The sequence below is a fragment of the Apaloderma vittatum genome, unplaced genomic scaffold (genome assembly GCF_000703405.1).
Source record: "Apaloderma vittatum isolate BGI_N311 unplaced genomic scaffold, ASM70340v1 scaffold1545, whole genome shotgun sequence".
Classification (NCBI taxonomy): Eukaryota; Metazoa; Chordata; class Aves; order Trogoniformes; family Trogonidae; genus Apaloderma; species Apaloderma vittatum.
In genome coordinates, this window is record NW_009717432.1 from 516 (window position 1) to 15340 (window position 14825).

At 38.4% G+C, this 14825-nt stretch overlaps 1 protein-coding gene across 1 annotated transcript in view; it reads left to right on the forward strand.

The window, feature by feature from the left end:
• Positions 1 to 254: 254 nt before the first annotated feature.
• Positions 255 to 14825, forward strand: part of PIK3C3 (phosphatidylinositol 3-kinase, catalytic subunit type 3) — a gene marked incomplete at both ends in the record, with an annotated part of 37348 nt that continues 22777 nt past the window's right edge. The window contains 5 exons of the mRNA XM_009869870.1: positions 255 to 443; positions 952 to 1095; positions 3211 to 3340; positions 8871 to 8957; positions 11093 to 11188. Of these exons, the coding sequence (XP_009868172.1) occupies positions 255 to 443; positions 952 to 1095; positions 3211 to 3340; positions 8871 to 8957; positions 11093 to 11188 (646 nt within the window). The remainder of the gene's footprint in view (positions 444 to 951; positions 1096 to 3210; positions 3341 to 8870; positions 8958 to 11092; positions 11189 to 14825) is intronic.

Genomic DNA, 14825 nt, shown 5'->3' on the forward strand with positions numbered 1-14825 from the left:
TACAGCAATAAATGATAAATGTATTTGTTTATCACATCTTCTCTGATATTTAGGTTTCACTGCTTGGTAGTAATGCAGAGTGTTGGATACTCAGTACCAGTAACAGCCTCAGTACGGGATAATCCAAATATAAGCTGTGAAAATAGAGTAGGTTTTTACTGTGGATAAAATAAATGTTAGTTTATTTACTTTTTTTTTTTCCTTCCCCCTCTCCTTTTTTTTATTTTTTTCTTTTCTTTTTTCTTTCCATACAGAGGAAGTCTGGAAGGGAAAAGAGAACAGAAGAGTTACAAGGCTCTCTTGGAAGATCCCATGCTGAAGTTCTCAGGACTGTATCAAGAAACTTGCTCTGACTTGTATGTAACTTGTCAGGTCTTTGCAGAAGGGAAGCCTCTCGCTCTTCCAGTTAGAACTTCCTACAAAGCTTTTAGCACTAGATGGAAGTAAGTGACTGCCTTTTCTCTTACATTCCTCTTAGTTACTGAGGCATCAAGTTATATGAATAAATCTGTGTTTTATTTATGTGAAAAATATTTGTTTTCTGTTGTCATCTTCGAATAACTTACATTTCTTCAAGTCACTGTATGGCTATTAAGTGATGCCTTGACAGTTCAAAGCCAACCTTTTTGTGTAGTGCTAGTGTTATTAGTAATAATAATAATAAGTGATTACCTGTGTGCTTGGGCATGGCTCACTACTTAATAACTTCTGGGGCCTGGACTAGCTCACGTTCATAGTGTTTACAGACTGGTCTTTGCTGGAGTATTTTTCCTTTGGTCTCTCACCATGTAGTCCTGCCCAAGACAAATATTTGGGTGGGTAAAGACCAGAGGGAGGCAGCCCATCTGCTTTTAGAAATTCATATTCTCAGGAGAATCCTTGTTGTACAAACTGATATGAAGTATCTTGATTTCTGGTGCCTTACGACTGATGAAAAGTGTTTCTCTGCAGCTGGAACGAGTGGCTGAAGCTGCCGGTGAAGTATCCCGACCTGCCTCGCAACGCGCAGGTGGCTCTGACCGTCTGGGACGTGTATGGGCCCGGCAAAGCCGTCCCTGTGGGAGGAACGACTGTCTCGCTCTTTGGGAAATACGGGTATATTGCTTTTTCTGCGGTGGTACGGGTTTGAAGCTCACTTGTGAATAGTAGGGTAGCAGTCTGGAATAGTGAATAGTAAGGTAGCTGTCAGTTTATGACAGATTTTTAATTTTTTAAAAATAAGTAAGTTTGCAGTTCTATGTTTGGAAAATCAGATACTTAGAGTATTTACTCTGTTTCTTTCTGAATGTAGCTTTGTACAAGCTACAGCGTTGTAGCAAACAGTCTTTTATAACGGCAAAATTGAGGCTTTTCTGTCTAGATCTGTAAGCTTGGATTTTCAGATAGCAAGTCAATTCATATTTTTATTTTTGTAATGCATGTTGCTGGGAGTGATTACTTAATTGATTTAATGACTTGACATTGGGCTGTTAGTGCAGTGATGTTTATAAGGAATGAAGTGTAACTCGGTGGATGAATTATATGTGATGGAGGGTGGGTTTGACACATTTGTGGATGGTAACACAAAGCTAGGAAGGATGACAACTGCGTTGGGAGGCTGTACATCAGAAGGAACTTGACTTAAGTGCGAAGGTGACTGTTAAAAAAAGATAGTTTAAGGAAAAATGTGAGGCACTAGTACTTGTTGCACTTGATCAGTCCTCTAGAGACTGGGGGTCAGCTTTGCAAGAATTGGATTTTAGAGGGAATCTTAAGCTTTGCATGGTTGCTCTTGATGCTCTTGTGAAATGCACAACCAACATTTGAGTTCCTCAGCAGGCTACAAATTTGCAACAGTGTTGCATCCTTCTCTGTCCTTGTCCCCTTGGTTGGGCCACGTTGGGTTCAGCACAACTGACTTCATGCAAGGTACTGACTGCTGAGAGTCTGACAGAGTCTGTAGCAAATGGAGGAGGAGTAAAAAATAGTGAGGTTGAAGAAGGGATTTATAGGAAGAATTTTCTAATGTGTGAGTAGTGTTGGAAAATGGGGAGAAATAGCCTTTTTTATTTTGTCAGTGGATAAGAAGTAATAAGGCTAAACTGAAGGGCAGGAAGAATTTAGGTTGCCATTAGAAAAGCTGTTCTAGTGATACTTGAGTGCAGAAAATTACTGTATAGGGAGGTTGTATCTCTGTCATTGGAGATATTGCTTTGACAAAAAGATTGATGAAGACTTAGTATAGAAAATTAAACTGGACCACTTGGACTGTGCCTCAAAAACTGCTGGTAGTTTTTAAAGCATTAAAACATAGTTCCTGGAAAAAAGGTAAAATTTATAAATGGAATTTACTTTTTTTGTTTCTGACTTGTGAGTCCTTGGGGAAGCAGATGGACAGAAGGCAACAAGTAATTTTGAAATGTTGTGTTTGCTTATAAATGGAAACTCTTGAGGTAGCAATGATGTGTAAATTCAGGTTCAGATGCTCCTTCTGGTTGGTATTTCTCATTTTTAATGTTTAACTTATAAAAGTACTCCTTCCAGTCCTATTTAGCTGAAGTTGTTAGAATTAAGTGATCACCTCTCATTGGCAAAAGCAATGCACTTGATTTTTTGGGTCTTCTTTTATAGATGGATGAGCACAAATACACCAGGGAAGTGGAGTCTTACAGCACAGAAGTGTGGTCCCTTACCCTGCAAAATTCTGTTCACAGTTTCAGTTACTATTTTGATTTCGAGCATAGGTGGAGAAAATGGTGTGTTGAAGCTTGTGGCTTTTTTTTATATTTGGCAGCTCAGAAGGCTACTTTTTTAATCAGTTGGTACTTTTTTAGTTGAATTTTTTTCAGATTGACAGACCTAAAGTATTATTATAAAGTATTATAATTTACAAGTGAAGAGGAATACTTCCTGCTTCATTGCAAATAATAAAACTATGAAAACCAAACTCTGTCCTCAGTTTACGTTTGTATCACTGCAGTGACTTTTGGAATCACCCATTTTTCTTCCACTTGCCAAATTTATTTTCCTCTAAACTCCATGTAGCAATAAAAATAAAGGCCATAGAGGGCAGAAGGTGCAGGGCACTTCTGCAGTTCAGTTAAATTATGATGGCGGTGCATGTTTGTAGGTTGGCAGAGGAAGCTTCCTCTATTTCTTGTAGCTGCTGCTACACTTTGATTCCTGCATTGTTTTGAATTCACTGAAGCAATTCTGCACTTTTCCCTGCAGTATGTTTCGTCAAGGAATGCATGACTTGAAAGTCTGGCCCAACGTTGAAGCTGATGGCTCAGAGCCCACCAAAACTCCCGGGCGAACCAGCAGCACAGTCTCTGAAGACCAAATGAGCCGCTTGGCAAAGGTAATGGAGTAGCAAGTAACCTTCAAGGCAGGTGTACGTGGAACGCTTGCACTTCTACTGGAGTGAAATTAAGACAGGCTTTAAAGGAGACAGGCTTCCTGTCTTGTTTTCTTGTGTGAAAGCTGTCTTCCTTGGATTGTGTTCCGCTGTATGTGTACAAATGAGTAAGCTAGACTGAACTCATTTGCTTCTGAAGTTTTTTTGGAAAGGGGACATTTAAACACGTTTTAATATACGTAGCATTCTATCATAACTTCTTTGCAAAGAATGAAAGTGTGAACGTACCTTGAAGATGCTTGAAGCCAAAATTCTGTCAAGTTCCATAAGTGCAGCTTCTAACGGTAACTTGGGACAGTCTAGTTTCTTTCAGTCGCCGTCCTTCAGATTTAAGGCTGTGTGGTGCAGTGGTCAGATGTGTCTGTCTGTGACATACCTCTGCATTCTAAAAAGTTTGAGAAGGACTGCAAGAATTAACCAAAATTTCCTTAATTTAAGCTCCTGCATATGCATATATCTTAGTATCTTTTTCTCCCAGTTTGATGGCAGAGTGTATTTTTATCATCAAAACGACTTCTCAAATTGTTCAGTAAATATTAGTTCTTGAATTCTTTTACTAGCTTTTCTCTCTCATTCTTCAGATAAGCTTAGCTTAATCTTGCCAAATTGCTCAAACCACTTACTTGGCGTCATTTCTTAACCTTGGCCTCCTATTTTTCATCCTCATCTTTGTGCAACTCCCAGTGAAAGGTACGTCCAGTGCCATAAATATGTCCATTTTCCCATCTGGAAATTTATCACAGCGATAAACTAACTTTCATTTAGGGTCTCTCTTTTGTTAGTCTAGTTCACCTTGAATTTATAGTAGAAAACTTATTAAAGCTTTCTGCCAGTGATGATGCCCCGTTTCTTGATCGTAGTAGAATAAATCCTCTCCAGCCTAAGGAGGCTCTGCAGGCAGACACTGAATATCAAGGCTTACTTGTAATTTGTCAGGTGGTTACATGAGGGTCTCTGAGAAAAGGTTTTGGAGTCTAGGCCTTCCCTTTTGTGTTTGTTCTGTTTATGCAAATATGACTATACCCTGCCAGCGTTTGTTCTCCTGTTCCTTCACTCCTTTATGCTACTTAGCTCAAAAAAATACAAATAGAGTATTTGAGTCTTAGAATACACGAGCTTTCACGTGTGCAACTGTTTACACAGCAGATGAGGTTCTTGTGATGTATCATCTCTAAATAGCCATTACTGGATCGCAGTCACCTTCAGTTTTCCTGTAACTTACTCATCAGTTGCTGAATGCCTCCTGATGCTACTGTATGTGAAGGTGTATTTAAATAGAGATAAAAAGATTAGGATTAATTCAAGATATGTCTATGTGGACTTTGTTATTCTTGGTTTTTTTTCTCTGTATATTGGACACACTGCTTATAAGTGTCAGGCTATCGATTGATGTCTGATACCAGAGGCCAAGTTAGATTCCTAAGTAGCTTTTGAGAAGAGCTTGCTGAAGGACCTTTTCTCCGTCTGAAAGATAACTTTTTATTTTGTTGTGTGATATTTATTATTATAGGGAGTTTGTGTAAAATTGATAACTGGCTGCTGGAGGAGTTTCATCCTTTTACCTTGAATAATTGGTACTGTGGCAAGCGTCATTTCATGTTGAGGTGCCATGTGGTTGTGCTCTTAAAAACACATGAATGTTGCCTGTGAAATTGCTCCTGATGAAAAAGCTACAGCTTTGCATTCTGGGATTACTGTGAATGCAGATTTTTGCTGTACTAAGGAATATTAATAGGAAGAGTGTGAAATACTGTAGTGTGCTCAAACATTAATGACATTAAGATATTTCTCCCATCAGTGGTGTATTAATTTGTTCTACTTTTTAAACAAAAAGTGGTCTTTAAATTCTTTTTGATCCATTCATTTCCCTTATACCTGGCTGAATATAATTGGGTAATAACAAAACTGAGATAGTACCTAAAGGGATGCCTCTTACTTAGTAGCAGATAATGAATGCTTCTTTCCCTGAAGAGAATGCACGAGCTTCTCTCTTGTTTTAAGTTTTAAATATTAATCCGAGAAAAATGGTTCTATGCCTACAGTTCTTCTGGGTCTTGTATGCGGGAGAACGTAACTAGTTGCTGTATTATGAATTTTTTCCCCTCTATAAGGAAAGTTTGCAGATTAAGAGGTTAATTTTTCTCTAAAACATTCAGAATGGTGTTTTTCTTTATTCTTAGTGCACTGAACAAGAAAATGAACTAAGAATTTGTAACTAAGGTTTCTAAATAACTTTTTGGCAAGACTTTGATAAGTGTTGTCCTGAATCTGCATATCTGGATGTGAATATGTGGTAGTGTGAAAATTTGATGCGTTGGTTTAAGATAGTGGAAATATGAGAGCTACCTTGAGGCAGAAAAAATATTTTTGTTATATTAAAAAAAAATTTAGAGAGTAGTCTAGAAGTGGTTGAAGTGGTGGAAGTGTAAGGCTGAGAAACTTCTTCATTGCTGAGAATGAGAAGACCTTTTCTCTGAACTAGGTAGGGTATTTGGGAATGCATGAATTGGGGGTTTCCAACCTGTCTGCAATAGCACTTTGGTTTATAACCGATCTGCATGGCTCTCTACCTTTGAAATAAATTATAAGCTCACATAGGAAGCTAAGGCCAGGTCTTTTATTATCTTCTTAGTACAGTCCTGACACGCTCTGTCTCTGTAATATTGCTGAGATAGAACTTGAGGATTGCAGAATACAAGATAGCAAAAATTATTACTTTGTTGTGCTCCTGTTTACAATCCTGCTGATAAGCTGAAAAAATCCAAAGACTTGTCTTCTGTGCTTTGGTTACATCCAGCATCCTGAAATGTTATTAAGGATTATACTTTGCCTTCCCTGCCGTTCCTTTTCCTTTTGTACTGTTAAGGTTCTGAAGTTTATTGACGCTAACCTGAAGATTAGCTGTCTTGGAGTTTACTGGAGACAAAACAAATGAGAAAAGCCCCAGCTGTGTACTGAACTGACTCATTAATTCTTAGAAACTCTAGTGGTCTTCCAAAGTTTGCATCAGAATCTTATTACTTCTCTCAAGCTGCACTGTGGTCTAGAGCTTAAAGAAGTATTAGGTGAATCATAGAATCAGCTGCTTTAAGCAGTCTCATAATTGTTATAGGATTATGGTTTTGTGTTTCATGAAACAAGTTCAGGACAAAGGGCATGAGATGTTCATGGCTGATTTACTATTTAGTGCTTCTTGAAATGACTGTTTCCTAGCAAATCTGGAATCAAGCTTAAAAAGAAAGTCAGTGTTTCATTCCCAACTGAGTAGCTTTTTGACTGTTTTGTTTGTTTGGTTTTTTTTAAATTGTGACTGCTTTAGATTAGTCCTTTACTTTGGTAGAGCCAATCACTGTAGTTGAGAATTTAGTGGAAAATTTTAAACCTCTTCACTAGCAGTCTTAGTAAGAATGAAGAATTGGAAAAACTGCATTAGATAACATGCTTGTGAAATGAGCAAGTATTGACCTTCAGAGCTAAATATCATGCTTAAATATCTACCTTAATTTATTTCAGATCTTAGGTGGATGCAGAGGCTGTGGTGTGGACTGTAGTGTCTTCCAACTCTTTCTGACATAAAGTGTGTCCAAGAAAGCTAAATTAGTTGGGAGACTGGTTTCCTCTCTAGAGGTAGGAACCAGTACCCTAAGTGTAATTAGACTGTAATACAAAATTAAACTCTGGAGAGGTGAATAAGAAAAAACAATACCAGTGAAATTGTCCTAAACAGCAAGAAGTCACTTGCTGACATGAAAAATGAGCAAGCAAGGTGCTGTTGGATATGAAGGGATAGTTGATCAAGGTGTTAAAAGGCAAGAATAAATGCTTACAGATCACTTACACTGGTGTAAGAACATCTGCAGGGACACTGCTGAACACTGATATTTCATTAATGGTTTTAATGGCTGTTAAGGCTTTTGGAGACTAGACAGTTATTTTCCTGTTAGGTCAGCATTGCCTCCTTAGAAGGCGTAAAACACTGTCTGAGTCTGCAGGCTGCATAATGTCTAAAATCTTGTGAATTTCTCATGTGTACTCTCCAGATCTGTTGAGATCTGTACCTGGGCATGAAGTTGATGTTCTTTTCAGAGTACATTGTGATGGGGTTTGTGTTTAGTCCAGATAATCCTTGGTGGACAGAAATCTGCCATAGGATATCTGTGCAATAGTACTTGTGCCCTTGCTGCTAAGACATCGGTTTACTGGGGATTTGAGTGAAAATAGTGGTACAGTACTACTGGTACAAACTCTTTAACTGTTATTCTTCACAATGATGTGTTTTGGGGTTTATTTTGATATTTATAGTGGTGACTTGCTGGAAGTCTAGTGCAGGTGTCTGACAAACTGTACCTTGGACAGATCCCAGCATACAGCAGGTGTTAAGTCTTCTATGTCTTTTTTTTTATAGTCACATCTTCTCCAGTTCTGTGTGGAAATAGTGAGCTGTTACGTATCCTACTTACAACATGTTCCCTTCGTGTGCTGTCCCTAGGACTCTCTGTTGTCTGCCTGCGAGCTGCCAGCTGGGCGAGAAATAGCAGTTGGTGTGATTGTGTGGCCTGTTCATGAGTGGGTACAGAGCAAAGGTGGTGTAGTAGTTGTAACCACTCCTTTAATGGGAATAATTTTGAGAGTGTCTTTGCTAACCATTTTTTGGGCAGATACTGATTTCTTTGAGATGTGAAAGAACTTATTTATTCTTTACATCTCTTCTTATATACTGCAAGAATTACTAATTTTTTGAGGAACACTTCTGATTTCTTAGGAGTCGAAAAGATGATTCTTTTTCATACTTGTGTGGTCTTTTGCTGAATTTTTCGTGAACTCTTGTGTGTCAGTGCATCTGAAACTATGGTAGTATGGCTCTTACCTTCTCTTCCAGTCTTTGACAGTAGGGTAGTCTTTGAACAACTCAACTTCCTTCCTATTTTTGCAGCAATATGTAGGTATAGGAGTAAAAGCTGAACTACTTTGCAGATGACTAAAAAGAAAGGGAGAAGGAGGTCTCTGATTCTCTGTAAGTCTTTGCTTGGCATTTTGCAATGTGGCAGTCTCCATCTGAAAACGCGTTTGGGTGAGGCTAAAGAGGGAAGAATTAAAAATTTTTAATATACCTTCTTTCCTTTTGTTTTGGTAAGTTGTACTATATGAAACTTAGTAATAAGAAATCAAATGTCTTTGTTACGTGACTTTGCTTAAAAAATAGGTTTCTCTTTTTAATGTGTTGAAAATAAAAAGATGATGTGCTTAGAATATGGTGTTGGTCTTTGCATGATTGCTGTTTCAAATAGTAGAATTACTTTTATTGTATGGCTTAGCTGTTGGCAAGGATACACTGTGTGTGTGCTGTACAAGCATTTTTTCAGTTCCTTTCTTTCCCCCGATTTCATATTAGTGTGTCTGTTAAAACTTTGATATTCTTTTTCTTGCTCCAAGCAGTTTAAGTATTGTATCTTTTTTTTTTTTTTTCATGCAGCTCACCAAGTCTCATCGGCAAGGTCACATGGTGAAAGTGGACTGGCTGGACAGACTGACTTTTAGAGAAATAGAAATGATTAATGAGGTAGGTCATTGTACAACAGATTTGTAACTTTTTTTTTTTTTAATCTTGGTAACATGGAACATATGTTTGCTTAGGTGACTAACTCGAAGCACTTGTCCTGTCTAAATTCAAACACCAGTGTGTATTATGAAAAATAATTCTTTAAGCTTCCAAAGTTGATATTATTTTGGCTCTAATGAAAATCATAGAATGGTTTGGGTTTGAAGGGACCCTTAAAGACCAACCTGCTCAACCCATTTCAGTTCAACACTGTTACTCCTTGTGCTATTGCAAGAGACCATACTAAAAGGTCTGTCTCTATCTTCCTTAGAAGCTCCCTTTAATTACCAAAATGCCGTTATATGGTCATGCCTGAGCCTCCTTTTCTCCAGGCTGAACAACCCCAACTCTCATAGCAGAGCTGCTCAATCCCTCTAATCATCATGGTCTCCTCTGACCTCACTCCAACAAGTCCGTGTTTTTCCTGTGCTGAGAACTCCGGAACTGGACACAGCTGGGGTCTCACCAGGGCAGAGCAGAGGCTCAGAATCCACTCCCTTGACCTGCTGACCGTGCTCCTCTTGATGCAGCCCGGGATGCAGTGGGCTTTGTGGGCAACAAGGAGCGTATTGCCAGGTTGTGTTTTCATCCATAAGAATAAGCATCTGTCTTAAAAATTTTCAGCTTCAAGTGAACTTGATCATAGTATCAGAGTATGCCAGGGATTGGAAGGGACCTCAAAAGATCATCCAGCCCAGCCCCCCTGCCAGAGCAGGATCACCTACAGTAGGTCACACAGGAACGTGTCCAGGGGGGGTTTGAATGTCTCCAGAGCAGGAGACTACACACCCTACCTGGGACGCCTGTGCCAGGGCTCTGGCACCCTCACTGAGAAGAAGTTTCTTCTCAAATTTAAGTGGAACCTCTTGTGATCGTGGGAGACAGACTTTATTAATAATTTGGAATAGCTACATATGACTAAAAGCTCTAGGATATAGACTGTGATGGGAAGCTTTCTGGACATACAGACTGTTCCTTGGTTTTAGACCAGTTCAGTTTAACTGGTTTTGATTTTGCTTGTTGAGGAAGAACACTCTTTAAGGTTTGAATGAATATTAAAAAAATCCGGAAACAAATCTGACAAAAAAAAAAAGGTAGTTAAATACCTGAAGGAGCTGTTAAACCTCATTGAGCAAAATGACTCCCAAACTGTTAGCTGAATATACTTGTCTTGCACAACAAAACTCCATTATTTTCTGCTCTGAGATTTTTGTTCTTACTTATCATTAGACCTCTGGGAGTAAGATTTTATAAACTTTTAGAAATGTTTTTTTTTGTTTTTAGAACTCAACTTATTCCTTTTTTAACTTTTAACTTTCTGTAAAAATACAGGAAACTAAAAATTCTTTATTCTTAGAGCTCTGCCTTAAATACAGAACCCTGTTGACTGCGCAGGAAAGTTAGTCCAGTCTTAGTGCATGAAACAGACTTGCACTGCTTGTTATCAAAGGGAACGCTTATTTTTTGTATTAAATATATGCTCTTGGTGGTGATACATAAAACTTCACTTGTTTCTCACCTAAATTTTAAAATTCTAAGCACTTTTTTAGGCAAGGCATTTCAAAAATGCACACATGAGCATACCTCCCTCTGAAAATGAATGCACTGCCAATCTAATCTTGTAGTCCCGGTTAAATTTGCCTCTTTTGTGATTCTATCTAAAACAGTGATTTTTTTTTTTGATGTCTTCTGTTTTTTGACTCATATGAATAATTGTATTTAATAATTTTAAAAAAACCCCCAAAAACCAAAAAAAAAACAAACCCAACCCAAAAACCCAGCTGTCAACTGATTATCATTGCCTTTTTGCAGACCTTTAACCCATAGTTGCAAACCACTGATGAAAGCAATATCTTTTTATCTGTAGCATGGATGTTTATTGTCAAGTGGGAATGTAAGGAAGTAAAAATGTCAGGAAGAAGGTGATACGGTCTCAAGTAGTGCTATGAAATGATTAACTGAATAATATCTACAACAACGGATAATCTAATTAATCAGTTACAGTACAAAGGAAGTAGGGTAATTGCTGTACTGAGAATGTTGAAGATTGATGCATTTCGATGTATGACACATGTCTGTGCTGGTTCTTTTCTCAGAGGGAAAAACGAAGTTCTAATTTTATGTACCTGATGATTGAATTTCGTTGTGTCAAGTGCGATGATAAAGAATATGGAATAGTTTACTACGAAAAGGTATGTGCCTTGCAGGCTTTATGGGTGTCTTTAAAAAGCAACATATGCACCTAAAATGGATAGGATTTTCTGCTGAGGTGAAATATTCTGCTGCAGGATAGCAGCAGACAGCTGCCAGTGGCAACTGTTGACATACATACAAATCAAGTAGTGCAGATGCAACAGGACTGCAGAAGTCAATCGTGTGTAATACAGTTCCAGATTACAGATGTAATAAAAGTGCATGATTAAAAACTTTTTGATTTGTGGTTCCTTCAGTCGTTCAGCACTACTTTCAGAGCAGCTATATGTAAAATCCTGTCTTGAATCCGGAAGAAATATAACTGTATTGATTGCTAACTTTATAAAAGATACGTTATTGAAACTTTGCACAGAAGCTTTAGGTAGTCATTTGCTCTGAAATGAACAAACACAGAAGTTTGGTCTTTCATCCTGAAAATACTTTGGAAGACAATAAAGTAGACTTCTGGATTGGAGTGTCTTGCTTATTTTCTTTCTGCTTGCAGAACAGATTTCCGAAGTAGTGCCCTCTGTTTTATATGAGTTCAAATTTAATGGAATAAAGGATTTGAATGGATATTAGTGTGCCTTTGGAAAGCATTGTCAGTATTTTGATGGATGTACTATGTAGAAAGATCCACTGAAATATAAAAAGTAGTGTATATATATTATCTGGTTTAAAAAATAAATTGTCAGTAATTTCTCCCTAAGATTTTCAGCATGTTTAGATACACAAGTTGAATTGATGGGCCAAGGTCAATTGTATGAGGTTTAACAAGGCCAAGTGCCGGGTCCTGCACTTGCTTCGCAACAATCTCTGGCAGCGCTACAGGCCTGGGGAAAGGTGGCTGAGAAGCTGCTGGGCGGAAAAAGACGTGAGGGTGCTGATGGACAGCAGCTGAACATGAGCCAGCAGTGGGACCAGGTGGCCAAGACGGCCAACGGCATACTGGCCTGTATCGGGAAGCGTGGCCAGCAGGAGCCGGGCAGGGATTGTGTCCCTGTACTTGGCACTGGTGAGGCTGCACCCCGAACACTGTTCAGTTTTGTGCTGCTCGCTAGAACAGAGACATTGAGGCACTGGAGCAGGTCCAAAGAAGGGCAGCAAAGCTGGTGATGTGTCTGGAGAATAAGTTTTACAAGGAGCGGCTGGGATTGTTTATGCTAGAGAAAAGGAGGCTGAGGGGCGACCTTCTCTCTCTCCAGCTACCTGAAAGGAGATTGTAGTGAGATGGGAACTGATTTCTTCTCCCATGCAGCAAGCAGTAGGACAAGAGGAACTGGCCTCAAGTTGTGCCAGGGGAGGTTTGGCTTGGACAGGAGAAAGAATTTCTTCACGGAAGGGGTTGTCAAGCACTGGAACAGGCTGCCCAGGGAAGGGGTGGTATCCTTGGAGGTATTTAAAAGATGTGCAGATTTTGTGCTTAGGGACGTGGTTTAGTGGCAGGCCTGACACTGCTAAGTCAGTGGTTGGACTTGATAATCTTGAAGGTCTTTCCCAACCTAAATGGTTTTATAATAAGAGATCAGAAATTTACTAAACAATGCAGCCTTGTGGGAAAGAGAAAGAAGGCAGAGAAAGAGACGAGAGTCCTGTTGAGATCAGAGATGCTTACTTTATGGAGCATCTGTTCTAAGAATTTAAAAAAAAATTGTAGGTCAATACACAAAATGTTAACACAATAGAGAATAGATTACCAGAACGTCTATGCATGTGATAATATTACCAGTTGATCTGGACAGAACTGTTATGTCACTTGAGCAGGTAATGAAATATACGGTAATAAAGTGTGAGAAGGCATGTTGCCACAAAAAAAAAAAAAAATCTAACAAGGTTCAAATCAGAATTTACCTCCACTGTATGCTCTTTTGCAAGTTAAAGCTTGTGAATAGTTGAAAAAAGAACCGTTTAAATGCTCATTATCTAGCACTTTGAATGAAGGTGTTATTGAATGTATGAAGCTGTTAACAATAGTAATCATAAACTTATTTTAAGAGATGCACTATAGAAGAAGCTCTTGAGGTTGTTTTTCAAATTGTATTCATAACAAAAACGAGTGGCTATTTAATATGTTTTCTAAGTCTTCCTGAAAGCTGTCCCTCGCAGGCCTATAAATATAATGCATGTAGACGTCCACACTAAATCCACATATCCCAGGTAGGGGCAGATGCCTTTGTAATGCTTCTGGAGGAAATAACAGTTCCAATTGGCAATTTTTTTCTCCTTCCACAGTCTGAGACAAATATGTGGATTTTGGAGGAAGTAGTTTCTTCTTGTGCCGTGGTTTGGGTTTTATTTTTTTGCTTTATTTTTTCTCTACAATCAGCTGTTGTAGAGGGACTTACTGTTACAAAACTCCCTTGTATTACAAATTGGAATGGAATCTACAGTGTGTCACATTCCTCCATGAAACAAAATAAAGCTGTTTACTTCTGTGAAAATCAAAGAAATACTTTTCTGGAGAGCATAATTGAATATGATCAAAATCTTGATACATTTTAGTAACTGTTAGCTTTTTATGTTAGAACACGCTGTACTTTTCACAGATGCAAACTGATGGAGCGTGGCTACGGTGTGGCTTTGTGTCCTCTTAGCTCATTTTATTTTTATAGTTAAATGACGTTCCTAAAAATGTCTTCTCTCCCTCACCTCCAGAAACCGACCTTTGTAGATGAGTTGTTTATGATTTACACACACTTTTATTTTATAGTTTTTTTTGGTCATCATTAGAGTTTTGCATATGTGCAAAGCGAGGAAGATTCAAGCTTCAAGCATGCATCTTGTAGAGATGTTTCTGAAGTGCATTAAAAGTTCATGGAACAAAATAACAATGAATTGGCTGCTCTTGGGGCAGTAAAGTAACTGAATGTGCAGTAGTAGTTCCTAAAGCCACAGCTAACTGCAGTTTGATGGATTTGTTTTTATGGAGAAGCTTTTCAACAAGTTCTTGACCCTTTTCTGGCAGCAGTAGGAAACTACATAAATTAATGCCCGTCTTCTCAGTTTTGTCACGCTTCCAATTACAGTGTACAGTATACAGATCCCATATATTGAACCTAATGAAATCAGGTTCTGTTGTCACCTGCCTGTGACCGATAGTCGAAGTGGAGATTACTTGTCATGGTTTTGTTGATAAATTTGTTTTCAAGTGTTTACAAAGAACTAGCTTGTTAAACAGCAGCTGATAGAATTTGAGAATCTTTGACTCGACATTCAATTACAATGAAGTGGCAACGGCTCTTTCCATGTTCTCTTTTAACTTAATTTTAATACAGCATTCAAGACATGAAAAATAGCAGTCTGCTAGTAACAAGAGCATTGCTTCTGATTCTCCATTTATTCAAAAATTCAATGTGACTTTCCAAGTGCGAATAATGCCAGCATTTATTATTAATGTGGTTTTGTTTAGGTTTCCAGTGAAACCTTTGTTAAATAAATAAACTGATTGCACTGCTGCATCCATTTTTTTAAAAAGAAAAAGCAGTCTGATTATCAGAGCCTTTTTTGTAGAATCTTAGAATTGTCAGGGTTGGAAGAGACCTTAAAGATCATCTAGTCCCAACCCCCCGCCATGGGCAGGGACATCCCCCACTAGATCAGGCTGCCCAGAACCCCATCAAGCCTGGGACTTGACAC